The 25,686-nt window shown below is 40.8% G+C and overlaps 2 protein-coding genes across 7 annotated transcripts; one reads left to right on the top strand and one right to left on the bottom strand.

Annotated features, from left to right (window-relative positions):
- Nucleotides 1-361: 361 nt before the first annotated feature.
- Nucleotides 362-20,735, top strand: TEX9 (testis expressed 9). Of its 6 annotated transcripts, XM_065733823.1 has the most exons (12): nucleotides 524-577; nucleotides 1,498-1,561; nucleotides 3,034-3,104; nucleotides 6,505-6,553; nucleotides 7,518-7,603; nucleotides 8,937-9,097; nucleotides 11,240-11,322; nucleotides 13,256-13,429; nucleotides 14,723-14,857; nucleotides 15,325-15,459; nucleotides 18,491-18,598; nucleotides 20,613-20,735. In XM_065733823.1, the coding sequence occupies exons 2-11, from the start codon at nucleotides 1,538-1,540 to the stop codon at nucleotides 18,566-18,568; spliced, it is 996 nt and encodes a 331-aa protein (XP_065589895.1). In that variant the 5' UTR covers nucleotides 524-577; nucleotides 1,498-1,537; the 3' UTR covers nucleotides 18,569-18,598; nucleotides 20,613-20,735. The 6 variants fall into 6 exon arrangements, with proteins under 6 accessions (XP_065589894.1, XP_065589895.1, XP_065589893.1 ...); XM_065733822.1 differs by lacking the exons at nucleotides 524-577; nucleotides 20,613-20,735 and adding an exon at nucleotides 362-421 and having other exon boundaries at nucleotides 18,491-19,091; XM_065733821.1 differs by lacking the exon at nucleotides 20,613-20,735 and having other exon boundaries at nucleotides 18,491-19,091.
- MNS1 (meiosis specific nuclear structural 1) lies at nucleotides 19,694-25,382 on the bottom strand. The gene is made up of 9 exons (XM_065734349.1): nucleotides 24,849-25,382; nucleotides 24,644-24,798; nucleotides 24,420-24,522; nucleotides 23,526-23,758; nucleotides 22,903-23,119; nucleotides 22,717-22,824; nucleotides 22,239-22,496; nucleotides 21,258-21,383; nucleotides 19,694-19,850 (listed from the first exon to the last, which is right to left on the bottom strand). Exons 1-9 carry the CDS (start codon nucleotides 25,380-25,382, stop codon nucleotides 19,752-19,754), a joined length of 1,833 nt encoding a protein of 610 aa, XP_065590421.1. The 3' UTR covers nucleotides 19,694-19,751.
- Between the last annotated feature and the right edge of the window lie 304 nt (nucleotides 25,383-25,686).

Here is a 25,686-nt window from a genome sequence, read left to right as displayed (position 1 = left end):
CTAGAAATGTGTGGAAGGAAAAATCACTGAATGAACAGATGAGGGGGAGAGCCACGTGTGAGAAAGGGAACAAAGCCGTGGGTGACAGGGGGAAATGCAACGAAACCAAACAGTGTGGAGGCAAACAACGAGAAGACCAAAGAGACCATGAAGCAGAAAACGCACAGATGAGAGAGCAAAAGAACAGCCCGTGGGGCGGGAGCGATACAACTGCCATCACAAAACAATGACAGAACCACAGGCAAGGCTCGAAGGGAAGAGTAGGAATAATACTTAGTACACTATCACGTACAACGGCACTTCAGACCGCGTCCCTTCTCTCCCGCCTCGTGGGCGACGGCCGGTTGCCCGGGAGAAGGCGACGCCGCGCAGCAGCCTCCGCGCGAACAAAATGGCGGCGGGCGGCAGCAGCCTGCCGTGGGTAAGGCGGCGGTTTGGGCGCGGGGCGAGAAGCGCTGCGGGGCAGAGTCGCTGAATCGACCTCGTTGCAGGTGCGCGGAGCGCGGGGCGGCCCCTCGGCGCCCGCCGGGAGCGGCGCGGTGAGCGGCGAGCTGCTGGAGCGGGAGGAGCGCTACAAGTAAGGGGCGGCAGCGGCGGGCGCTGCTCACATCCCGGCACCGCTCGCTGCGGGTGGGCGGGCGGGGAAACCCGTCCCCGCTGCGTCCCTCAGGCGCTTGTCCCAGAGCGCGCTGACTGCGAGCCTGTAACTTCTTCCCTCCCGTCACCGCACCGCGCGAGGTTCTGGCGCTTAATAAAATGGCGTTACTCGTCGTGCCGACCTACGTGGTGGCACGTTTTAATTGTATATTCACGCCGCTGAGAGGGACCGCTTCTCCCTGCTTCGAAGTACGCTTCAGGGTCGTGACTGAAAACAGAAGCGTTGTGGAATTGAAGATGTAAAACGTGGTTTAAGTAGCGACGTGAACGGCTGTTCTGTCTGGAGGAGACCCGAGAGCGGCCAGTCAGTGCCTGAAGGGCGATGCGAGAAGGAAGGGACACTCACTTCATGGAGTCTATTGTGACAGGACGAGGGGAAATAGTTTCAAACTGAAGGAGGGGAGATACAGCTTGGATATGAGGAAGAAGGTTTTACAGTAAGGGCAGTGAGGCACGGGTTGCTCAGCGAGGTGGATGCACCATCCATGACACACCCAAGGTCAGGCTGCAAGGACTCAGCTCCTGATGGAGCTCTGTAGGTGTCCGTGTTCACTGCAGGGGAGTTGGACTAAATGGCCTTTAAGCATTCCTTCCAACCCAAACCAGTCTATGATTCTGTTATAGTCTAAACATGTGTACGCGGTGTTTTGTTACTATTGATTTGATAGAAAGCCAGGACACTGAGGAATCAACCTGAATAACACCCTCTAGTATTTGCCACTCCTTTGTAGGAGTTATTAAAATTTCACTTAGTTCAGGCAGATGCTACCAGGCTCACATGGTCACCTTTTAAATCATTCAGAAACTCAGTGACAACCATTGTTAACTGTACTCTTTCAGGAGACTGAATGCAGAATTAGAAGCAAAAAGGGAAAAACTGATGCGTCAGACTGAAGAAGTAATGGTGAGTAGGTTAAGCAGGCTGTTATATAATTCTGCCTTGGTTCGCATGGACACAGGGTCAAGTTTCAAAAGAAATTATTTAGACCGTGACAACTAGAAGTAGTTTGGTTTCAAATTCAGTCTAAGCTTTTCTTGCCTTCTCCCCCCTCCCCCCTTCAAAATTGTAAACTTTTACTAAAAACACGTGCAGTAATAGTTTTTCATATAATGTCATCAGGTAGGTGGATATTCACATAGCCGTGTAGAGCACTTGTGCTGACTTATGCATAAGATCAGCTAAAAAACCTTTTTATGATGATTAGAGTCTCTGCAGACAGTTTTATGTCTTAAATAAAATGCTATTTTGGTATTTGAAAGCCAGATGCTGCAATAACTAGTGAAATACATAGCTGAAGCTGAAAGGAGTACAAAGAATAAGCAATATAAATAGAAAATATGTATTTAGTTAAAAGGAAACTTTCTTAAAACAGAAAAAAGATTCCTGTTTATTGTTGGTATTATCTTTTAACATTGGTGTGGCTTTGTGCCAATTTTTATATGAAAATTGGCCAAGTTATACAAGAAAAAAAGATCTTACACCCAAGACACCTTTAGAGAAGGTGCCCTGCTTATTAGAAATGTTCATAATATGGTTTCATTCAAATAAGAGGCTTAAAAACCAAATTAGTCTATTTATTAAACTTCGTTCTTTGTGTCCTATGAAAGCATACATTCCTCTAGAGTTCTGGTAAGTTGAAGCTGTTTGGCATTTGAACATAAGCAGATGAAGCACCCAAAAATAGCATCTACTCTCTTTCCTTTGAAAAACAGCAACAAACAAACCACTTCCCCATCCCCCCCAAATGCAGCTGCAGATCGAATATTCCTGGGACACTTAATAAAGCCATGCAGCACTGCCCGATTGCACAGATGCACATTTAACAACAAAAGAAAAAAGTCCAAATTTAAAAAACAGGACAACTACTTTCAGCTCCTGATTATGCTTTCTAACTGTTTCTTAGCGACACAGAAGCAATCTCAACATTCAGCATTTGACTAAATTGTTCTCTAAAGAATGTAACATATCAGTGTCCAAATTGTGACCATGTCTTATGAATGAAGACTTATTTTTAAGGCTTATACAGTAATACAGCAAACTGAAAGTTTGCTCCACCTGCTATGCATTCCTATTTCTGCATTTCAAAGAAAAAGAAGGGAGGATAACGGCATCTTCGATGATAAGTTTGCAGATGTTTTGTGGGAAAAAGTTGGTTACACATTCTGAAGCAGAAATAAATATTTGGGGATAGCAGCAGTTTTTTTTTTTTTTTTTTTTTTACTTTCCAGCTATCTTCTCCTATGTTTAAAAAATTCTTTTCTATGGTAGACCTGGTTGCCACGTCTTCTATATTTCACAGTAATTTATGAATATATAATTTATCTAATTGTTTATATTCTCCCCAAATTGACCTTTTTCTTTTCCTTAATATAAAGAAAAGCCAACAGGAGACACTATCTAGACCAATTTCATTACAAACCAAGTACTGTGAAGATGACAAACAGAGGTATGTACTTTAGAATTGCTGTGTATATTTTATGGGGAATCTCTGGTAATCATCTGTACTCCCTGATTTACCCTAGTCATGTTTTGTAGCATAGATCACTGAATTAGCAGAGTCTAAATATGATTCTGGTGCTTTAAATAATTGATACTAAACTAGTGTTCCTTGTTTTTGTAGAAGTCTTAATTTTGCTGAAATATTCCATCTAGGAGGCTAAGTACTTCAGGTATCTCTAAAAATGCAAGTAAAAGTAGCAGATTTGTTTACAGTACAAAACAGCAGACAACCAGCAGTAGTTGGCTTTTAACCGGTTTAGCTTATAAAGAAATACTTTTTATCTTTGTTCTAATTTAACTTGGCTTAAATGCTGCAGGACAGAAAGTGCACTATTAAAAACAACAAACCTGCCAACAACAAAGAAACCCAGGATAGACAAACATTCAGCTGCCACCATCTGGAATTTTGATATCATTACACTTTACATACCTTTGGTCTAAGTTTATTTCCAAATGTGGGTTTTGGCCTGTATGTTCAAATCTGTTAGCTCTAGGGCGGTACCTGACAGTATTTACTCAGTTGTTCAAAAGTTTATATATTAGTAACATTGAAAGAGGCTAAGTTGGAAATAATACACAGTTTAATGGAGAATCTAATGTACTAGATTCCTGAGTTTGTGTCAAGAAGTCTGTGATAGAAGCCTGTACACCAGCAAAAACCTTTGCTACTATAGTAGCAATTATTCTTGAGCTATTTGAGTCTGTATCCATAAGTTCTGAAGATCAGAAAAAAAATAATAATTAAAAAAACACCCTCTTACCAGTACAGCCATGCATTGTAAGCATGTTCTAGTACCTAAATCCTCTTCAGCTTTATATTCTGCTGGCTGAATTTTGAATACTTGACAGAAGATTTTTATGAACTTCAAAACAAAGTTGAATTATAGAGTAATTTTACAAATGAATGGGATCAGAGGAATCAGCCCTACAAAGAGAGTTAACAGCTATGGTTGTATACATTGGAAATAAATGGAAGCGCTGGAATCATTACGAAAATGTTGGCAATTAGTGCATCAGAGCAGCAAGTAATCTACCAATTACCTACATAAATTAAAAGGTCTTAAAACGAGCACCGTCTGTGTTCTGGTAAACATTTATATAAGAAAACTGAAATCCCATGCTGGAGTGGAAAAAAAAATACAAGCGTATGTTAGGAATCAGGCACACTGATTATCCATGAGTGAACATTGAGGCCATTCAATTACATTAGTTCCAAGTATTTAATATTTATTTTTTTTCTGCAAAATTATGCAAGCAGATATGCCATAAGCCCACAGGAAGCACCTAAAATCCTTTTGAAACAAGTCCCATTGTTTCCTGCATGGAAAATGAACACTAAGAAAACTGGAAAGAGGGGGAAGCCATTGAGATTGTGTAGGAGATAGAATGAGAAAAAAGACAGGTTAAGTGGCAAAAATTAGTAAGAGATGTTAAAAGGCAAAAATACTCAAGTCATTCTCTATGGACGTTTTAAAATAAGTGAGAAGTTTTTATAGTTTATTTTTTGCAGAGAAATGTGAATTACCTAGAGACAAAGCAGCTCCACTGACACTGCATTGAAATCAGCTTTTGTTTACACTTTGGCTCCTCAGAGCATCACCAGGCTCATGGCCATGGGATCTGTGTGCGCATGGGCAGGCATGCTATAGCTCTGAATAGGATTAGCAAGCACAAAGGCTTTGCTCATGCACATGCACCTCGTGTTTACGTGCTGAGATGGAATTGCTAAACATTAGCTTCTGTTTCAGTGTCACTGCGTCTGTCCAGCCACTTATGTGTAATACCTTTTCAGCTTTTACACGTTCATTTCACTTACCAAGCAACTACAGAACTGTATTGTATTACAAGGTTTTAAAAACGGGTTGTGATGGGAAAGAGGGGAAAATCAAGCGACAGTAAGGATGAACAAATTTAAGAAATTTAATGAACAATGAGTTTTTTATTTGTTTTGTGAAGAAGGCCAGGAGACAAGGGACTGAGCAGGACCAGGTCAGTCTATTGACCGAAAGAGCGCTTTGTTTTCTTGAACTTCAAATGCTGTATTTTCATATTTTTCAGAAAATGTAACTGCTATTTCTGTGGCAACAACTGCTCACTTTCTACGTCCTCTGTAAAACTAGCCAATAGGAAGGAAGCGTGAGGAAAATAGGGTAACGAGACAAAAACTAATCATCCTATTCTTGAAGTCTGTTGCCAACCACACAGATAATTTCTCCCGTGGTGGTTTTGGTTTTATTTGGATTTGGGTGTTTTTGGTTGTTTTTTTTTTTTTTGGATTATTACAATCTGAAGCTTTGTTCAGATAATTCTCATTGATGGAGTCTAAATTTTTTTAAAGGGAAGATCTAAATATTTGTCTGGATCAGCTGGGCCAAAATAGTGAGGTGACTTGATGTGCCTAAAATTTTAAATTTATTACAAATATAAGCTTATATGTTAACTGAATAGTTAGAAGCTGTAAAGAGTGGTAGAAAAAGGTAATCTTTCAGGGGATTGATATGGATCTACATAACTTGGATTCTGAAAACAAAGAACTTGTACATCTGACGTGAAACTTGAATAGTAAGCAGGATGCTAAAAGCTTTGTTCCTTTTCAAAATAATCATTTAACCTGAAGCATAGTCACTAAGAAGTGTAGTTTTCAGCCAGATAAGCAGGTAAGAAAGCTACTCTTTCATTCCTGATTTTTTTTCCTCCCATCTGTAAAATGGATGAAGTATTGGTAATACGTATGTCAGAGGAAATTCTGTGAGACTTCTAAAATATACTTTAAATAAATTGCTCCCATCTCCTGTTCATTTCACAGTTGCTGTCAACTGCCAGCAGTCAATTTAAGCATTCCCACTCTGGGAAGTAGTGAGCACAGGCCTGTATCTTTATTTTTTTTTGCACTAAGTCACATATTTGAATGCCAGGTGAGCGTATGAGTCACTGAAGCATGGCTGATCTTTGCTCGTGTTGCCTGTCTCTCTTCTTGAAGCTGTTAAAGCTCCCTGCATACACTGGCTAAGTGCTCCCTGCTACAGGAAATTACTGATTGTATTTGCTGTAGTTACCTGCACTGCAAGAGATGAGATTCAGATTACAGAACATAAGTAAACTGTTGTGTTAGAGACCATAATAATAGCATAATTATCCGAGACTCCTCAGGTGACTTGTATAGCAAATGAGATAGAATGGAAATGAGAATGAATTTCTGATTGGACCTGGTGTATGTTCCTACAAACTGCTGATGGTAGATGTATCTTAACGTTACTCTCCTAGTTCAGACGATGGTGGATTTTCATCACAAAAATTTTGATTTTGCTATACACACTCTGAATTTAATTTTATTTTTTTTCCTGCAGAGATCCGCTCTGTCTAAAAGTTTCATCTCTTACACACTCTCATGCCAAGGTATCAAACTCAAAAATATCCTAGCTAATTTCTCTTCTGACAATTACTTCTGTTTTTGAGGCCATGCTGTACAGGGGGCTTACTTGGGTAGGAAGCCTGAGGGAAAGGATGCTCAGAGCAGACTGTACAGCGACAGATGGACCATCATCTCCAATATTTTTTCCTGCAGCTCCTCCACTGGATAAGCAGGCTTCCACTACAATTAATTTTTGTATTCTGAATTTCTTTTCTTACCTGTCACTTGTCAGAAGTGCTCAGTGTTTGAACGTTGGCTTAAGAATTCTAAGTGCAAAATATTAGAACATAATTAATTTATTCCTTTCCCCAGTATAATACTAAATGGAGTACTACAGTCTTTGGGTAGCCAAAAAAATTCAGTACAGGATGGGAATAGGGAAAAGGGAGATTTAAATTAGGAACAAACTAATGTAACTCACTAGACTACAATTACAATTACACTGAGTCTTTCAGCAGATGAGTTAAAGTTTCCAGAATGTTCTTCTTATTTGTCAGAATACAGGAGACTAATTTTTGAAGATCATTTACTTGGGTGAAAGAAACAAAATATTGTTAGGTCTTTCTGCTGGGAACTTGAGATTAAAGCAATACTATTTAAAAAAAAAAGTCATTTTTAGAGGCATTGTTCAGAGAAGTGCAGTCAGTAACAAATAGTTAATATCTTGATAATACCTGTGAGCCTTGCTTGTGAATTAATTTATTATGAGTGCATCTGAAATGGATCCTACAAGGTAGTTATGTTTGAAAGTGTATAATTTGGGCATATGGGCATGCAAGATAATGACTAGTATAAATAAAACTGAAAAAAAAACCTGAGACTCTGAGACTTTGGAAATCATATTTTGGGTCTGAATATATGAAAAGGAGAAAATAAAAAGACAAAAGCTCACTAGCAAAAAGTCATTATTGATCAATAAAAATCTCTATTTTCTGGAAAATTTTACAGCTACCACACAAGAAGAAATGTGCTTCTGCATCCTTGGCTCAGAACAGAACATGCTCTGGAAGTAAAGGGAAAAGAATAACTTCAAGGTATATCATGTATATATTTTGATGTTGTTGTCTGCAATGAAGAACTTTGGTTGCTGTTTTTGTCTTACCAGGTTACTTTTATTTATACATACTTCTACATTTATATATACCTGTACAGCTAAATGCACCAAACTTTCTGTAGTCAGCTCCCCCAGGTGGCTGTCTGTTTACCTAAACTCACCTACAATCATGCCTGAATGTCTGCCTTATTATGACAGTGAAACTTGTTTTCCACTCAAGCTTTTACAGAGGCTGACAAAGTTAAGCTCTGTTAACTCTGTCAGTAAGGAATGCCCAATGAGCACACTCAAAGTATGTCTGGGGCAAACAGTACACATTAGTGGTTCAGGCTACTTTGTGATCAGACCTATTAACAGGAAACATGAGGCCTTTTAGTGAATCTTGGGCTTACAGAACTAGAGGGTGTCAGTAACAGTACCACAGCTTTCTGGGGTTCTCAGTTTTTGCTGAACAGTTACATCTCTGATAGCAAATTCCAAGTCATAAGATGAAGAAATTGGGTTCTGGACAAAAGAAAATAGTAAAGAAATAACAAAAATGTTGGTAGATAAAATCCTGAGAGCAAATGCTAACTGCCACAAGAGAAAGCATGGACACATACCAAAATAGGACAGAAATGATCTGCAGAGTGACAGAACACAGAATCAGTAAAGGCCAAGAACATCTTTTGGGACACAGGAGTCACTTGTTGACCCTTTTTACCTCTGACTCCAGTGAGGTTGTCATGCTGGCACTGTATCATGAGATTTAGGAATAGAGTTGCATAGGTACAGAACCTATAGGGTAAACCCAGAGCTGTAGGAGAAAGTGAGCCTATGTAGCACTTAACGTCATACATTGTGTTCACTGTTGTTACAAAAACTTCCATTTGCAACTTCTAGGATCAATGAACTTGCCTATCCAGACATAAGATGTAGGAGCTAACAGACAAAGGGGAAAAAAAGTGAAACTTAAGGCAGAAGACAGTAGTTAAGTAGTAGTTAAGTCCAAAAGAGCATTCCTGTTTCTTTCCCTAGCTCTGAGGTATGAAATTGTTGGATGAGAAAAAAACAGTACTAAAATCATCTTAGTAAAAAACAGCAATTTATCTGCTTCCGTGTTATAATACACACGCTTTTGTAATCGCATGGAAGATTATTACAGCATTTTACATAAAGAAAATGAAAAATTGTCATTGGTATTTTTTATAGGAGCAAGTGGTGAAGTTGCATTAAATATAGCAAATTCTGTAGTTCTGGAATTTTTGCTTTATGTTATAAATGTAAAACATTGTGCTTGTGGTGTTTTTTGTTTGTTTGTTGTTTGGTTTTAGTTCAGAAATAAATCTGGAAACGCAAAATGCTGATGATGTTGCAGTGTTGGAGGATTGCACTGCTTTTTCTTTATCGAAAACAGTGAGTGAAATTGAAGGAGGCTTGCCAGATTGTCTAGATGATGATATTATTCCAAACACTGCAAGTGAAATTGGACCAGGTAGGTTTCCTCCTATGGTTACGTACTTTATTTGTACTCCCTGAGTTCTAGTCATGGTTTCTCCTAGGGGGAAAGATAACAATTTATTTAAGAAATTATAGGGAAAGTTTTAAAACCCTTAAGTTATGTTATATTAAAATGAAAAATTTTTCTTCTTAAGTAGTTGTAAAGGAAGATGAGGTCATACATGAATAATCATGGGGGAAAAAGTGAATTTTTATTTTGATTTCTTCCTTTCCAAGAAGATATTTGGATGCATGGATAACACTTGATTCATTTCCACTCAGGAGGCAGAAATACATGATGCTAAGTGTATACTTCCAAAAAAAAAAAAAGAATTTTTTTTTTTCAAATTCTGCTTTTAAAGAAAAGTTCTTCAGATCAATGCTGTGAATTAAGTGGCTTGAATGAAGAAATGTTGCAGTTACAGTGCATGAATGAGGATCCTTCTGAGTGGTGTTTCTTTGTCCTAGAAAGGGAGCAGGAAGGGAGACTGCCACATTTGCCAGTGAAGCTAAGGCATGGTACACATCTGTCTTTTTAGCTCTGGTGTGATAAAAGAAGGTTTATGTCATTTCTCATAATGCTAAAGGAAGCATGAAGCCTGATCCACTGCAGCAACTAAAAAAAATGCATAGAACTCCTCATACAATCTAACAGCTCTGTGTCAACAAGCATACCTATACAGAAATAGCTTGGCTTCTAACCACACGCAATTGTGTGCTAGTCTTACTTTAAGTCTCCCAAAACAGATCCTCGGATTTCTATTTTTTTTATTTCTTTTTCTTGAACTAAGAAGTCATTGTTTTGTACCACAGTGGAACCTTACACCTCAAGAGGTGTTGTTAGAGTGGTGAGGATTATTTCTGTTACTCTTAACAATGAAGTGAAATGAAAACACTGTGGAATGATTTATCCTCCTAAAATTTGTCACTGCCTATTTAGGACACCCTGAATGCCCCCTGGCAGCAGCAGTTCAACCTCAGTATGGTAAAGAAATTGTTGCCGAGCATATTAGCTGGGTAAAACTCACAGAGCAATTACAGTATTCACAAGGAAGTAGCCCTAGATACTTAGTAGCCCCTGTTACAGAGGGACTGGTCCCACCCTTACCCTGAAGGAAGGTTTTTTTTAATGGTAAAAGCAAGGCCATTCTGTTGATTTTTTTTTTTAATATTTTTTGTAATGGAAACACTAGCAAATACCACATTAAATTGGATTTAGAGCGAGCTAAAGTATTTTTTCCACAGTCTGATTTAATTAGATAACTTACTGCCCAAGGACATTGTGAATACCTATATGTAACATGTCTTAGAGCAAATCAGCATATGTGCCCATCCATGCATTTGCATTCAGCCCAATACTCCTCTCCTTCATTCTTTTCCCACTGTACCTACTGTGCATGTGTAGAGTAAATAACTCCCAATGATGGTACTCCGCAAAGAGATAGTATAGGGGATGGTATATTTTAAGTAGTTCTATATAAACAGTATACAGATAATACAAAAGAGAAGATGGCTCACCTTTATGATGACAAGGCTCGCAGGGGACTCCACATGGGAGGGATCTCCAAGAAGAAATCCTTCCCTGGTGGTGGTCAGCCCTTAAATGGGGTTTGGGAGAGGTGGAACCAGGCTCCACCCCTTCCACTCACACAGGTATATCATCTCCACCTGTGCGCCCATGGCTGACTCGGTGCTCACCTCAGGTGACCAGGCCGTGATTCAGCAGTTCCCATACAGCATAGTGGCTGTGTCATTCAGTACAATCCTCGATTTGCTTCCATGCTTTGTGCGTGTGGAAGTTCAGAGGGAGTTTCTTGTGAATAGTTTGGGGAGGAGTGTGGAATGAGAAGCAGAAGAACATGCTTTCTTCCCCTCCTCTCGTTTATGAGAATTATGAGTCTTTTATATTTTAAGTTCAGTCATTCAAAAGAAAAATCCATCCAAAGCTTTCCATAAGAATTATAAACTTACAGCATTTACTTAGTTCATTTCAATTTGCCTATTTCTGTTTAGCAAACTGTCAACATACCATGCTTTTTCTTAAAGAAAATGAATTCTTCTTACATTGGTCTTGCCTCTTTTCTGCATTGAGTTATGAGTCCTTGTGGATATTAAGTGTAACTTTTTATGTCTGCAGAAGCACAAATCAGGTTTCTTAAGGCAAAGTTACGTGTTATGCAGGAAGAGCTGGCTAGTGTCATGTGTGAATGCAGGAAGAAGGTAAGTTTACTTGTGTATGAAAAAACCCTGAGTATCTCCCTTTTAGAAATAACTTAAATAAAGGTGAGGAAGTTTAAATTTTCTAAGGGATTTTTAGTAAAGAACTGAGGCTCTATTTTTTTTATCAGATTGTTTTTTGTTTTAATTTCCCAATAATTTTGAATTGAGAATGGTGATTTCTAGATAAACATCATCTTGAACTAAGAACTGGTAAAGCATACTTTGGAACAGAAATGAGACAGAAAAGAACTATTGGTGCTGAAGATGTGCCCAGCTATATGGACATGTGCTGCTGCAGAGTGCCCTGCCCATCACATCTGGGAAGGACGAGGAGGGGATGGCAGCAGCCAAGTACAGATCTTTGCAGAGGGAAGTGCTGCCCAGGGCTGGCTAACAGGAGGAGAGATGGAATGAGACATTAAGTTGCATTTCTCATGCATTTCTAAATAAGCAAGGTTTTTGAACTAACTTTCTGTTTTTCATAATTAGATGGTTGTTAGTTATGGGCTTTTAATTTCAGAACTCTTTTTTTCCCCCAGGATGAATTTGATAATGACATTCAGAACACATTACAAACCATCCACATGCTTTCTCTCAAGCTTTTGATATAGAGTTAAGGAGCATGATGATATTTATGTATTTTTCTTGGAGATCCATCAAGAAAAATTTTATATACTAACAAAATATTTCTTCTATTTGTAGTCATTACTGTATTTCATTTGTTTCAGTCAGCTGCTTCTGTGTTTTCATATAGCAGTGCTGTGATCTATATATATTAGCTTCAGACTTTAAAGACGTTTTCACTTTCAAATCAAATACCATTTTGTCAGCAGCTATTGAACTTCACTGTTCCATGCCCAGAACTTTATAAAGTTCAGTTACTGTAGCAAGTGATGGAAGAGAACAGTGTACCTATTCTGCTTCCTATGCATCACTATGCATCATTTTGGGTACTAGATTCTGTGGTGTGGAAATAACTATATTATCACATGATTTTCATATTGGCAGAGCTGTGAGACTGGCTGTGGGTTTTGCTCCAATTCACAGGACAATTACAAGTGTGTTTGAAACATCCAGAAGTGGGAGTTTCTGAGGAGTATGTGGTCACTGGACCCTTAGGACAAAGCACACGTTTCCTGTGTGATTTAGGATGGATGGGTAGGGACAGACTTGTTTTTATAGAAACTTAATTTCTGTCATGTGCCTTGATTTCCTTTTATTAAATAAATGAAGGACATAATATATCTCTGAGATAACCTATATTAGAATTCACTTACAGTATTTAAAAGGTTGTAAAAGTGGAATGTCTTTCAATTATAAGGCTTAATGCAGTCTGTAATTGCCATCAGGTCACAAAGCTAATACAGGATTCCCTTGATTTAAGAGAAACTTGGATTTGATGTATCTGGGAACATTAGCTTGCTTTTAAGTCAAAACCAGATAATCTCTTCAAACATAAAGAACCAATTTATGAGTAATTATATTCTCTTATTTTCCTAGATTTTTTCCTAATGTATGCATTTAGCTCTTCTCACAAGAAAATACAAAATATCTATGTGCCATTATTCATATTATTATTCAAATTATTATTATTCTGTTCTCACACCCTTTGAATGATGGGAGACTGAATGTTTTACATATTACCACAGGACAGTTTGAAATAGATGACTGCAGAAAATTACATGACAAAAATATGGTTGTTTTTTTTTTGTTACACTATCCTGGTGAATCAGTGGTTTGTTTTCTTAGTTTGTCTTCACAGCTACTGTGAAATCCATCATGAAGCATCTCAATATTTTAAAATAACAGCATTTTTTAAAATGATAATTTATATCTACAATATGTATTTTGTAAATAAAAGTACAAATATATTGCTATCATATTTTTCTCCTGCAATGTTTTCTGTTTGCTTTCGCTATCTGCTGACAAACAGGATGATGAAAATCAGAATTTAAAATCTCAGCTTAAAGATACTGAAGAGGAAAGGACCAGACTGCAACGAAAGATCAGCGTGCAGCAGTCTCAGGCTGAGAAGTACAAGATGTTGTCACAAGAAGCAAACAAAAAGTGTGAAGGATTACAGCAAGAGGTTGTTGCTTTAGAAAAGGTATTGCAAATATTTGTCTCATTTGTCTCACAGTGTCGAGGAAAGGATGGCTCTTCATTGTCTGAAGCACTGTGTGTAAACCAGCCACTGCAGCTTGGTTGTGTCAGCACTAACCTGCTTACTCAGAGCAGATGGCCTTACACCCAGCTTTGTTTGTTTGGAACTTAACCTAAGAGCAGCATGTGTTTTTCTTTAATTGCTGAGAGCTAGAGAGGTTGACAAGAAAATCATGTAACACTTCCAGTATTGGGTAGTATATATAACATAACCAGGAGAATGTTGGACTCAAAACATGGGGAAGACTGAACACACTGTACAGAATGTGGTCTCTTTCCTCAGTTGCCTTTGCTCGGGATTTATCTTGATTGCTTCAGTTATTCCTAACCTGGTGTGTTTTCTAGAAGTTGTCAAGGTTACTTACTAGATTTGGTCATGACAAATAATGGTACTACTTTGAAATACTGAGAAGGGAGAAGATGGAGAAAGGCAATTCAGAAACAAAGAGAGCCTGAGGGTCAAAGGCTACCAATAAGGCCAGTGCCTTCCCACTTGGTTAACGATGTCTGTATGTACCCAATGTTTGATAGGCTTTTGTCTTAAAAAAAAAAAAAGTCTTTCTTTTTCACAAATGACAAGGTGTGCTCTTCCTGCCAGAACTGCTGATTTCTTCTGCTTTGTCTTTTATCAATATACCCCAATCTTTAGTTTCATGACTGTGTTTCTCAGCTTGGTCTCTTTTCCTTATTTCTTCACTTGCAGCACTAATACTTGTCAGTGATGAGAGGGACCTTTTTGATTGTTACCATAAACACTTGATGAACTATTTTCTGCTAGATGAAATAGTTAGTGCCCTGAGGGGACTTGAGCAGGTGGTTTTAACTTCTTGTTGTTAATTATACGTGATAATCTGTGAAAAAGAGGTAAAAAAAGCAGCTGCAATACTAGCTGCTGTTCCAAAATCTGGATGCAGCAGCAGTTCTTCCCCATTTTTTGCACTGGACATAAACTTTTTTTTTCTCCTAGCAATCCCATAGCCTTACATGATCAGTTTCATAATACATTTAATAGAATGTAAAGAGATCTTAGAAAGATGGACCCATTTTCAAGATATAAGAAGTGAAAGGAAAAAAGGACGTCAGAGCAGTTCTTTGTTCTTTGATTCTATTTGCAGGCCACAGCAATCTGCTAATAAATTGTCACGGATGAGCCTTGCTGTAAATGTGTTGCTTTTATGGCACAGCTTGAAATACTGTGATTCATAATGTTTGTTTTTATCCTTTGCTTCCCATATAGGAATTAGAGAACTTAAAGCGTGTACAGAAACAAGCTGCAAGCAGTCAGAGTGCAACAGAGGTTCGCTTAAATAGGGCCCTGGAAGAAGCAGAGAGGTATAAAGCAGAGCTGAATAAACTGAAGCAAAGTAACAAGGTACAGTGGCTTAGAAAAATGAAGTCTGTGATTATTCAGTAACGCTAAAAGCCCAGAGGCTTCATCAGCTTTGGAAGTATGTCATCCTTTACAGGCTACCCCAGAAGTAACTAACAGCAGATCACTCAGGGGCCTGGTAACTCATTTGTGCTGGTGCTACTGCAGGAATTGATGCACAGAATAAAATCAAAGCCTATCTGATTTTTGCCCCTCTTTTTTCAAAATGAGATGTGCCTAGAAAGAGAGGGAAATATACTTAAACACCTAATAACTACACAGGCACACTACAGTAATAATTTATTAAGCCAGTAAATGCTCCCTTCAGAGTTTTTATTTAAGTTTTGGTGAGGCATCCAGTTTGTTTCCCAGTGTGTTGTGCAGCTAGTATTTGCCATTTTATAATGTTACACCAAGTTCCTCTGGTTAAAGCTTCACTTTAGTGACTAATACGTTTCTCTCCATTGTAGGATGTAGCTAACCAAGAACTCAAAACAATTGAAGAATTAAAGGCAGAAAACAAGAAACTGCAGAAACAAAAGGGAGAACTAATAGCAGGTTTCAAAAAGCAGCTGAAGCTAATTGACATTTTAAAGAGACAGAAGGTAAGGACCTAATTATTGTTGCCTTTAAATAACTTGAACGAAATGTGTCCATTTTCAAGTACTGCTCTCACATAAACTACAGCCCTGAGAACTGTTGCACTGAAAATTCCTGAGCAGCTGCTACACTTTCATTAGTGAACGTTGCAAAGGTCCTCCTTGGAATTGACTTAATTACTGTCTTGGAATGTATCCTGCCATGATGAAAGATTGCCATTGACAAGCTTTGAGACCAGGAGCATCTGTTTGTTTAAGAAAAAAAATACTGTTCAGGTCATACCTGCAGGCAGCTCCGTGTTGTGCTGTGCCAATGCAATCCATTTTAGCATGTGAGGTTTTGCTGTCTTTTTTCCTTCAGCATGTTTCTTATACTGTCAACAGCTGTAACTTAGTGCCCTCTCATGATTAAGCCATTACATTTCTGCCCCACATTTTTCCTGGGTTCCCAAAGTATGTCCTTCTCTGTTAATACTGCTTCTTGGTATTTGTATCCTGAGGTGTACTGTGCACATACAGATCTGGACCAAAGTGAAAAACCCTGTAGGTTTTGATGAAAGGAAACAGAAGTGAAAAGAGTACATACTAAAAGATGATGCCCAAATAAAAAACCTTTCCACTTCCTGAGGCATTCAGGTCTCACACTTCCAACACAACTTTTGCTTAAAAGATTGCACTAGGATTGTGTGCAATCAGTGTTCTTTCTGAAGCTGCATGGGAGATTTGCATGGGAGCTAAAAGCTTTGGAACAGTGTAAATACAGTCTGAGCTTTATTATAGAGTGGTTCACATCTGCTTGGGGCAGAATCTTTATTGGAGCTAATCACTGGGTAGCGTGGGGGAATTAAAAGTATCAGTGGCAGAGTTAAGGCTCTTCTTTTTGCACTCTCAATCCAAAACTACCAGATAAAGAAAACGAGGAATGGTGACTTAGGCAGAAGCATCTTAGGAGTAGCCTTTATGATAAGAAAATAGAACATTTTACCCTTTAGAGTACTGCAGTGAGAACCAGACAGTACATGCTTGAAGTCATTGAGTCTCCATAGAGAAAGAACAGTTCTATATAAAGTGGCAACTTCACAGACAGACTGCACATACTCATCCTGAGAATGGAGAACCACACCATGGCAGTACACCCTTACATTCTGAAGGCATCTCCTACGCAGAACGAAGGAGGACAGGTAGTTGGAATAGGAACAACTGGTGCTGCTCAGGCACTTCTGGTGAATTTTTCTGCTGCACCAGAACTAAGAATAAATACCGGAAATAGCACTAGCTTGGCCTTGTCTTGCTTTCCTAACTCATGAGAATTGTTTTCAGAATGGACAAAGAACACAGCATTCACACAACAGATACATGTCCTTGTTCTCTGGAACACAGGCTCACTGAAAGGAGCACTGAGGGACAGCGTTTCACCGAACCAAAATCAGTCAAGATAAGCTTCACAAAACTTAAACAGAGATTTAAAAAAAATTATTAATACCATATCAAAGCTACAGATAATAGAAGAAACTGCTTACCTTCTGTTATTAAAAACATATGCTCACAGGAAAAGATTGCTGCTAGTTGTTGTCCTTCCGTAACAGACAGGGGGAGGAAGCTGAGAACAATGCTAATGCTGCCTTTCTCCCTTCCAGCAGAAGGAGCTGGGAAAGATGACCAAGCTCACATGATACCAATATACGCAATCACCAGAAGAACTTCAGGTTTATTTCATTTCACGCCAGCCTGTTGAATTAAGGAAAACCCAGCCTGGCTCACCTGTGCACTATATTTGTGGGTTCAGATACACCTCACCTGAAGGTTATTACATGAGGAATAGTAGAGGAAAAAAAGAGGAAAAAAAGCACCCAAAAAGTATTCAGTGTCCATTATTGAGATGAGTTGCAGCTGCCAGCAAGTAGTTGTTGGCATTCAAACTGGTCTCCTTAGAGCATCCTCTGCTTGCCTCAAGAGAGATCATAGAAAATCTTGGTTTTAAAAGGGAGCTAGGGAAACTAAACCTGAGTTTGAGGCTATCTGTGGGAATTACACTTACTTGTCCCTGTTTGGAACTGACAAGGTGTCTGTACACATATAGGGAAAAATCAGACACCTTGTTGATGTGAACTGTTCCTGTCTCCTTCAAAACAGACACTGTTTAAAAAATGCATTCTCAGAACTGTTTAGCTTTCTTTGCCACTTGAAATGTTGATAAGAGGATGAGGACATGTGGCATATTTATGACATTTACTATGACAGCAGCTGCAGAACAGTGAGCTTCCAGGGGGTTCTGGCTGCTGCTTGTTTTTGAGTGATAGCTCTGTGCAAATGCATTGGCCCAGAAGTCCTCGTCTTCCTCAATCACCTTGATGACGTTCTTGAGAACACTTACAGTTTTTGATCAGAAAACAACCTTGTAGTAAAGCTTAAAAGTTCTGTTTGTTCCACCCAAAGCAATGTGCTGTATCCTACATAAACATGCCACAATGGATCCATGTGGTCAGCTCCAGCCACCTCTCATCAAGGTGTATTAACTTAATGCTTTGCTTTATGCTGATTATGCTTATTTGGAATGTTATATCCTTTTGCTAAAATACTAACTTCACCTTAAATCATACACTTTAGCAGCACTATTTCTCTGACTAAATCTTAATGACACATTTGGTTTGTGTAGCGTTAAAGTTAGCTGAATAGTGATCAGCTGGTAAGAATGCATACAATATTTCTTATGTGTTTTTAGAGGCCACAGGAGTAGTCAGATTTACAGTAATTTCTATGCTCCACTAAAAAAATACATTTTCAAAGCTATACAGAGAATTAAGAAAAGCCACTGGTCCTTTTACTAGAGCTGAAGTTGCAATGCTAACATTGCAAAATCCAAATGTTGCAGGAAATAGGAATAGCAACGTCATCTTACACAGGTGAGCATCCATCAGAACCACAGAATGAAAGCACAGAACAATAGATTTGGGGCCCTTTCAGTCACGCAGGTCTTTGTATTTGCCATTCACCCTGCTGTATTTTCTGCTCCTGATTTATTCTTTATTTCTTTTAGATGCACATTGAAGCTGCTAGGATGCTTTCTTTTACTGAAGAGGAATTCATGAAAGCTCTTGAGTGGGGAAACGATTGATTCAAACTTGTCTGAAATACAAAACAGACGGTACATTGTTTTGGCACTAGAAGTGTTTGTTAATAGCTAACGAATATATCACTGTGAATGGATTTTGGTGATTTTGCTCATGTTGAAATTATTTCACATTTAAAAGCCTGACTGGTTGCTTTGGACCTCACTTGCAGCACAGATTTCGTGTGAGGTTCTATCCCAGCTGTCCATTCTGTAAGGAGCCAGGAGGTACAGAATGCAGGTGAACTTCGTTAATCTGTTTGTTCTGTTTTAGTATTCACAACTGTTAGATAAGGTAATATTCAGACTAAAGCGAAGCCAGAATGACTATAATGTGATACAGCTTATTGTTTAAAGTTAAGGTAAAAAAAAAAAATTTATAAATATTTCTTTGGTCACAGGTACTGGTAATTGATAGTCAGGAGCAGTGGCTCCATATCACAGGTGCTCTGCAGGCATTATCTCTGGGAAGATTTTATCCTGTCATTATAACCAAGTGTTAGATAAAAGTGTGGGTGTAGATGAGCCACTAACAGAGTAATAAAGGCCCATGCTGGTTGATGAAGCTTTGTTAAACCTCGGCTGATTCAGTGATTCTTCCTCAAGTGTGAGTTTGTAGGAACGTGACACACAGGAGTTTATGTGCTGATGTGAGGTTATTAGTGATAACTGACCTCAAAATAAGAATTATGTCTCAGATTTTACTAGCAAAGTCAAGTGAGCTATCAGTGGAGCAGGTAATTCAAATCTACCATTACTGATTTACATTACCTATGTTTAGATTAGTAATTTAACAGTACCATGCAAATGTAGATACTTCTTAATTTACAAACAGAATCAGTGTGTTAAGGTAATTGTATGGCCCATGGTGCGATTGATACCTGTCTGAACTTACACTACCTTAGGTTGCTGTAGTGTGGCTGAAAAAAACTTTAAACACAGCTTCATCACTAACTCAGTTGTATAATGTAGCTGATAGATTACTGAGAAACCTGTAACAGTTTATTCTTGAAAAATAAGTGCATTTGAATAAGAAATAAGGTGAGCTGTTCATCTGTTCGGAGCTCCAGTCTTAAAATGGAGATATTTTAAGAGAATAAAACCGAGTTCCGTGCTGTTAGCAAAAGGAAGTTTTCATTAGCAGTCAGGTGACACCTAGTGGCAAAGCAGGACGCCAGCAGTGGAAATTTCAGCTCTCTTCAGAGAATGGATCATGACTTCTCTTCTGATAAGCCAACCTAAATTCCTCACCAAGCATGTTAATATCATCTTCACCTTTGAGTACTCCCTGGAGAAAGAGACACCATAGAAGATAAAGAGAAATTTGAGAGATAATTTCAGATCTGATTTTTTTAACGGAAATGAATGTACTAGCTTATATCCTCAGAACCTGTGTTACCTCAAAACCAACCACATAGCTCTGAAAACCATCACCAGAATTCAATGGCTGAGTTTCTAATCGCTGTACTTGGTGCTAACCTAGAACTGTGGGTTTTGTTCAGGCAAATTAGGATGAGAATCCAGTACAGATTGTCACAGAAGCACTTTACAAAAGACAGTGTTTGTTTATCTGCTCTGTGTTTCTGATAAAAGTGATTAGCAGAGCACAGATGTAGGCTGAGCAAAATCAAGGAACTGCACTGAAAAGAAGCAGTGATGTGGTTGGGGCTTCATCTCCACCTTCAGGGGCTGAAATTGCAGTTGTATTGGAGACTTCAGAACTGGGCAGAACGTTCCTATCAATCCATTCTGAGTGAAGTCCCGTGCAGTGTGACACCGTGTTCAGGCAGTGTTAAAGCAGAGAAAGAACAGCAGGACATGGATAGCACGGGGCAGATAGGAGCCTTGGGCACTCTGAAGCAGCCAAGGCTCCTTACAACAGTCAGCTCAAACCAGGAAATCACAGCTAAAGTAGTGCCCGTTTGTGTTACGCTTTAACCTGCCTTCACTGGAAATTAGCTCTGAATCTCTACCTCCAAATCTTACCACTCCATGCACAAAATGAGTGTGCTAATTATTTGATTAAAAATAAAATCTGCTGCGTTTACAGTGTGTTTCAGTACTGCAAAAAATGATTTCTTCAGACATCTGAGTAACTCCCTCCCTCTTCTAATTGCATCTTTAAAAGCAGCTCCCTCTTCATTTGTCTACCATCAGGTGATCTTCACGATGATGAAATGTAACATAAAATAAACTGTACTTGATTCTTATTACAGGAGTCGCTTCCATCTTTATAACGTTCAGAAAGGCTGAACAGTGAGTGCTGTCATTCTCCTGAGCCCTGCCATTTGCTGCACTGTAGCACAGAGGAGCCCTCGTTTCCATGCCAACAGAAGATATACAAGGCAGCCAACACCACAACACTGCTGCTCCTGAAACCCAAGTGGAGGAAGTTGGTGAAAACTGCCTTTTAGCAGAGCCCATTCTAGCTGGAAAAGCCCTGCTTTAAAAATTACGTTCCATAGCCTGAAAGCTTTGGATCTGTGAAGGGCAGAGGAAGCCATCAGCCAGCACTGCACACAGCCTCAGCAGGGCAGTACAGCCCTCAGCCTCACTGCTCTCCCACTGCACACGAGAGCTGCTACAGTGGCACTCACTCCACGTAACTTACGTGGCTAACACTTTACCTTATACTAACAAGAGCAAACCAATCTATCGAATGAACACTTGAAGCTTTAAAGATACAATCACTTACCTTAGGAAGATAACCCAGTAATTTCGGTGCATGTTCTTTCAGGAGTTTCTGTCTCTCTTCTTCAACAACTGCACGAATGTTTGCTTGTCTTCTCTCCTCCAACTGCCTTTCTTCAAGTTCACGCTCCTACAATAAACAAGCAAGTGTGAGTTTCAGCCCCATGAACATTTATCTCCACCAATATACAATAAGGATTAAGGAGGTATTGTTGGTTTGTTTTTTGGGTTTTTTTTTTTGTGGTGTAAATTTTGAATGTTCATTTAATTTTGACTCCCAGTCACAATGAAATAGATTTGAAAAGGATGAAAAGCATTTGTAAAAGAAACAAAGTATGTGTTAAGAAAAATCTTTGACAAAAAGAGAAGTCTGAATGGCAAGACACGGGGCTGGAGTTATATTACTTAAAAAGCATTTTTTAAAAGATTGGTATGTGAAGTTTGGGTTCCTTGCTGGCTCTTGGACAACACAGTCTGTTCCTGCATCACTGCTCTGCTCCAGGAAAAGGAAAAATAGGCATGTGCTTTTGTGCAGAAACTGTAATTCATGTTATGTTTGTGCAGGCCGAAAAGTACAGCATAGCTGTTTTTAGTTTATGTAGAGCTTTTTCTTCCTCAGATGTTAAGTGAGAACATTCTGAAATCAAGGCTGAGTTTCTCCTTCTCATGCTCCTCAGTTGTGCTGGCTGACCAGGACAACATCTGTGTTGCTGATCTCATGGCTCTTGAAGAGCAATTTGCAGAGCATGTCAGGTATACAAGAACCTACAGGCTCAAACCTTTTAAGCTGCGAGAAGTTGGCTCTAAAAAGATGCCTTTCTTGTCAATAAAACAAGGGCCTGCTTCCCACCCCCTCCCCCCAGCCACTTCTCTGCAACTCTCCAGTTGCTTTTCCCTACTAACTACAGCCTTGATGTAGGATAGAGTATTGTCATATTAAAACGTTTTCATTCAGAGCAAGGGTGAAACTGAAAACTTCTCTTACTTTATCTGCAATAAATCGTTTGCGACGGTCTTCAATAAGTTTTTCCACAGCCCTCCTGTGTTCAAGCTGTTTTGTTCTTTGTTTCTGAGCATTCATCAGCTCAACACGATCATCCTCTGCAAACTTGGCCACCATCTGCTGTCTGAAGGCTTCTTCCTCCTCTTGTATAGCCTGTTGTGCTATCTTCTTTAAAGCAAACTGCTCTTCGTACATTTGCCTTAAGTCTAGGCGTTGCCTTATTCTCCTCTCAGTTTCTGCCTATAAAGAAAACTCAATCAGATGCTGTCTATTGAAAATAGGTTGAAAAATTCATCTTCAGCCAATCTGATTTCTCAAAGAAAAAAAATGACAGTGGCTGTTACTGTCTACATAATAAAAAACCTGGTCCCTGACGACTGCCAAAATCCATATACCCATCTGCAAAAGAGAGCATCCCCTGGCCAGTACAGCTCCTACTGCAGCTGCCTGCAGCACTCACCAGCTCCTTCTTCCTATCCATCTCTAGTTGTTCTTCCAGGTACAGCTCCTGCCGCATTTGTTCCAGATCGTCACGCTTCTGTTGCTCTCTTTCCAGATTCTGGGCAATCTGTTATAAGGAGGAAGGATTTCTCAATGAAACAGAAAAATATACAGTATATTTTTCTACAAATTTAACTTCTAATACCATGGCCTGAAGTCTTTGTTTTTTCTCCTCCATGTCTCTGATTTTGGCCATCCGAGCCTCTTCTCTTTGTCGCTGACTGTTGGCAAACTCCATAATTTTCCTATTTTCTTCTTCCACCTTTTCCCGTTTCCTCTCCCTCCAGACAGCCTGTTCTTTTTTAAATTCTTCGATGCACATCTGAGTTGCTCTCATCTTCTCTAACTTAAGTTGTCTTTTCCTGTGTGAAGTAGAAAAAAACAGAAGAGTACTGTTATTTAACACACTGTGGAGTGACACTAAGCAGACCACGTGGTCACTATTAATAATATACTCAGGACTCAGATTTAAATGACCGTCCTTACCCATTCAGATGGAAACTACATGCCTAAATTGCAAGTACTTGTTAATGAACTACCTGTGAGAGGGAACGCTGTGTCTAATGCCTTTCCTCAGGAGGGCAGCTGGATTTGCTATCTGGGCACAAGGACACAAGACTGACTGAAATAAACTGAATATTCTGGCTCTTAAAACAGCAAAATACATGCAAGTTAATTTCTCGTTACTAAAGTGGGACCGAGAAATACCTATAATTATGTACAGAATTATACATGATTAAAACATAATAAAAATTCAAATTAACAAACATTTGATCTTCCTCTGAGATTTTCCTTATGATCTCATCGATCATGAGTTTCTCCTTCAGAAACTCTTCATAGAGAATTCCCTGCTTCTTCTGCTGCTGTTCTTCCAGCTGCTTCTCCAGCTCTTGATGATACATTATTTTCTCCTCGTTTCGCTTCAGTTCTGCCAAACTTTCTTCTTTTGCTGCCCTTTCATACTCTTCCTTCATCTTTTGGGCTATTTCAGCCTCACGTTTCTACAGGAGAAAATAAAAGAAAAAGCTATAAAAGATTCCTTTTTACTCCCACTATTGCTTCCCACTTGAAAAATGACACAGGGAAGGAGCACTGCATTATGAAACCCGACTCTCTCCCCCTCTGTGCACACCCAGTGCCTCACCACAGTGTCTCAGCTCGGGAAGCGGAGCCCTTGGAGAGAGCCCCCATGACAAGAACAACTGGAGAAGATCTCTCAGAACTCTCAGGCAGCTATATACATTGCTAAGACCAAGGAGAGCATTCAGGGTGTGAGCAAGAGCAGCTGGTGCTGGCCCAGTAAGTGGAACGTAGGTGTGCAGAACATCCTCAGTACGAGTGCTGTCCTTATAGCAGCTTGCTCCGACTGCATTTTGCGTCAGACTCGAACGCAGTCGGACCCCCTGCCTGAGCACCGACCTTATACGCACAGAAGCTCACAGAGCTTTCTGGAGTTACTCAGCTGCGTGCATATGTTTAACAGCAGTGACACTTCTGTGCCCGAGGAGGGGATTCGCCGCAGTACCACCCACTGTACTACAGCGACAGCGCTGCCTGTGTTTTAACCTCAAAGTGACAGAGACAGCAATAACGTCTGCTCGCATCACACAGCGCAGTGCAGTGCTGCCGTGAGCACGGAGCGCCGCGCGCACGCGATGTTACCGTGCTCTCGTACTGCATGCCTTCCTTCTCAGCGATCTGCGCTGCTCGCTCTCGGTTCAAATACGCAGATTTCAGTTTTCTTTCTAATTCTCGGAGTTCAAGACTGAGAGAGGGAAAGAAAGACAAGGGAATCAAACGTATCTCGTTAGGAGCAGAGCGGTCCCTTCGGGAACACTAGGTATTCCCACGGCGGGAAGCAGCCGGAGGGGCGGGGCGGGCGCTACCTGTTCTCCCGCACTTGCTGCCTCATCTTCTCGTCCTTCAGCTCCTCGCGCTTCAGCCGCTCCAGCTCCGCCGCCAGCCGCTCCTCGCGCAGCCGCTCCTGCCGCCTCTGCTGCCGCCGTTCCTCCTGCGCGGAACGAGCGATCGCCGCCACAGTTCACCGCCCGTCCGCGGCCCCGCCCGCCCCGCAGCGCCCGCGGCTCTCACCCTCAGCACGGCCTCCTCCAGCCGCCGCTCGCTCTCTACGGCGGCCCGCAGCTCCTCCGCCGCCGGCGACAGCTCCGTGCCGTGCCACGCGGACGCCTGAGGGCGACAAGAGAGCGTCGGTGCCGCAGGGCCGCCCCGCCGGGCCCCGGCGCCGACATCCCGCCCGCTCACCATGACTGCGGCGGCCCGCGCCACGCGTCGCCATGGCGACGGCGGAAAGCGTTCTCGTGACTTCCGGGCGGCGGTGACGGCGCCCCGCTCGGCGCGGGGAGGGCCGAGGAGTGGCGGCTGTGTGCTTATGAACGCGGTGAAGAGGAACGCAACCGCGGGATCCTCCTGTGCCCGCACCTCAGGACAGCTCGTGACGCCCTCGGATCTCCCCCACGCACAGCAGACACGTGGCGCGCGCAGACCCCCAAAGAAAAGCGTGCAGCCTTCCGGCCCGCAGCAGCGCGTGCTGAACGCGGCAGAAACCCACGGAAACCACCGTGCCCCCTTACCCTGCTCCTTTCCTAAATAAACTGCTGCTCTCATCTTCCCGTGATCGCCTCCTGGGCTGCAGGCTGCTGCCCTAACACTCCTGCCGTCACTTCTTTCCCGCGCAGAACTGCCAGTCTGTGCCCACCAGCGTCTCGGTGTCACGCTGTGCTCTCCCCGCAGCTCACGCAGACGGACATCACTGGCACAGCCCTTCCCTTGCCGAGGTCACCTGTGCTGGATCAGCCACCGCTACCCGCAGGAGCCCCTGCTTTGGGGCGGGGCCTTCCCGCGCTGTGTGGGAAGCAGGACCTGCCTTTCCCTTATGCCGAAAAGCAAATCTTGATGGCACGGATGTTTC

The sequence above is a fragment of the Cyrtonyx montezumae genome, unplaced genomic scaffold (assembly GCF_038088225.1).
Source record: "Cyrtonyx montezumae isolate F1298 unplaced genomic scaffold, pur_monq_1.0 scaffold_17, whole genome shotgun sequence".
Lineage (NCBI taxonomy): Eukaryota > Metazoa > Chordata > Aves > Galliformes > Odontophoridae > Cyrtonyx > Cyrtonyx montezumae.
This window is presented reverse-complemented; position numbering and strand designations above follow the sequence as displayed.

Bases quoted from the DNA above. Each gene is read 5' to 3' on its own strand.
- TEX9 (XM_065733823.1), top strand. From the start codon at position 1,538: ATGCGTCAGACTGAAGAAGTAATG. The intron at 7,604-8,936 runs GTATATCATGTA...GTTTGGTTTTAG, and splicing joins GGGAAAAGAATAACTTCAAG to TTCAGAAATAAATCTGGAAA. The intron at 15,460-18,490 runs GTAAGGACCTAA...TATTTCTTTTAG, and splicing joins ACATTTTAAAGAGACAGAAG to ATGCACATTGAAGCTGCTAG.
- MNS1 (XM_065734349.1), bottom strand. From the start codon at position 25,382: ATGAGAGCAGCAGTTTATTTAGGAAAGGAGCAGGGTAAGGGGGCACGG. The intron at 24,799-24,848 runs GTGAGAGCCGCG...GACGGGCGGTGA, and splicing joins TGGAGGAGGCCGTGCTGAGG to ACTGTGGCGGCGATCGCTCG. The intron at 24,523-24,643 runs GTAGCGCCCGCC...TCCCTCTCTCAG, and splicing joins CAGCAAGTGCGGGAGAACAG to TCTTGAACTCCGAGAATTAG.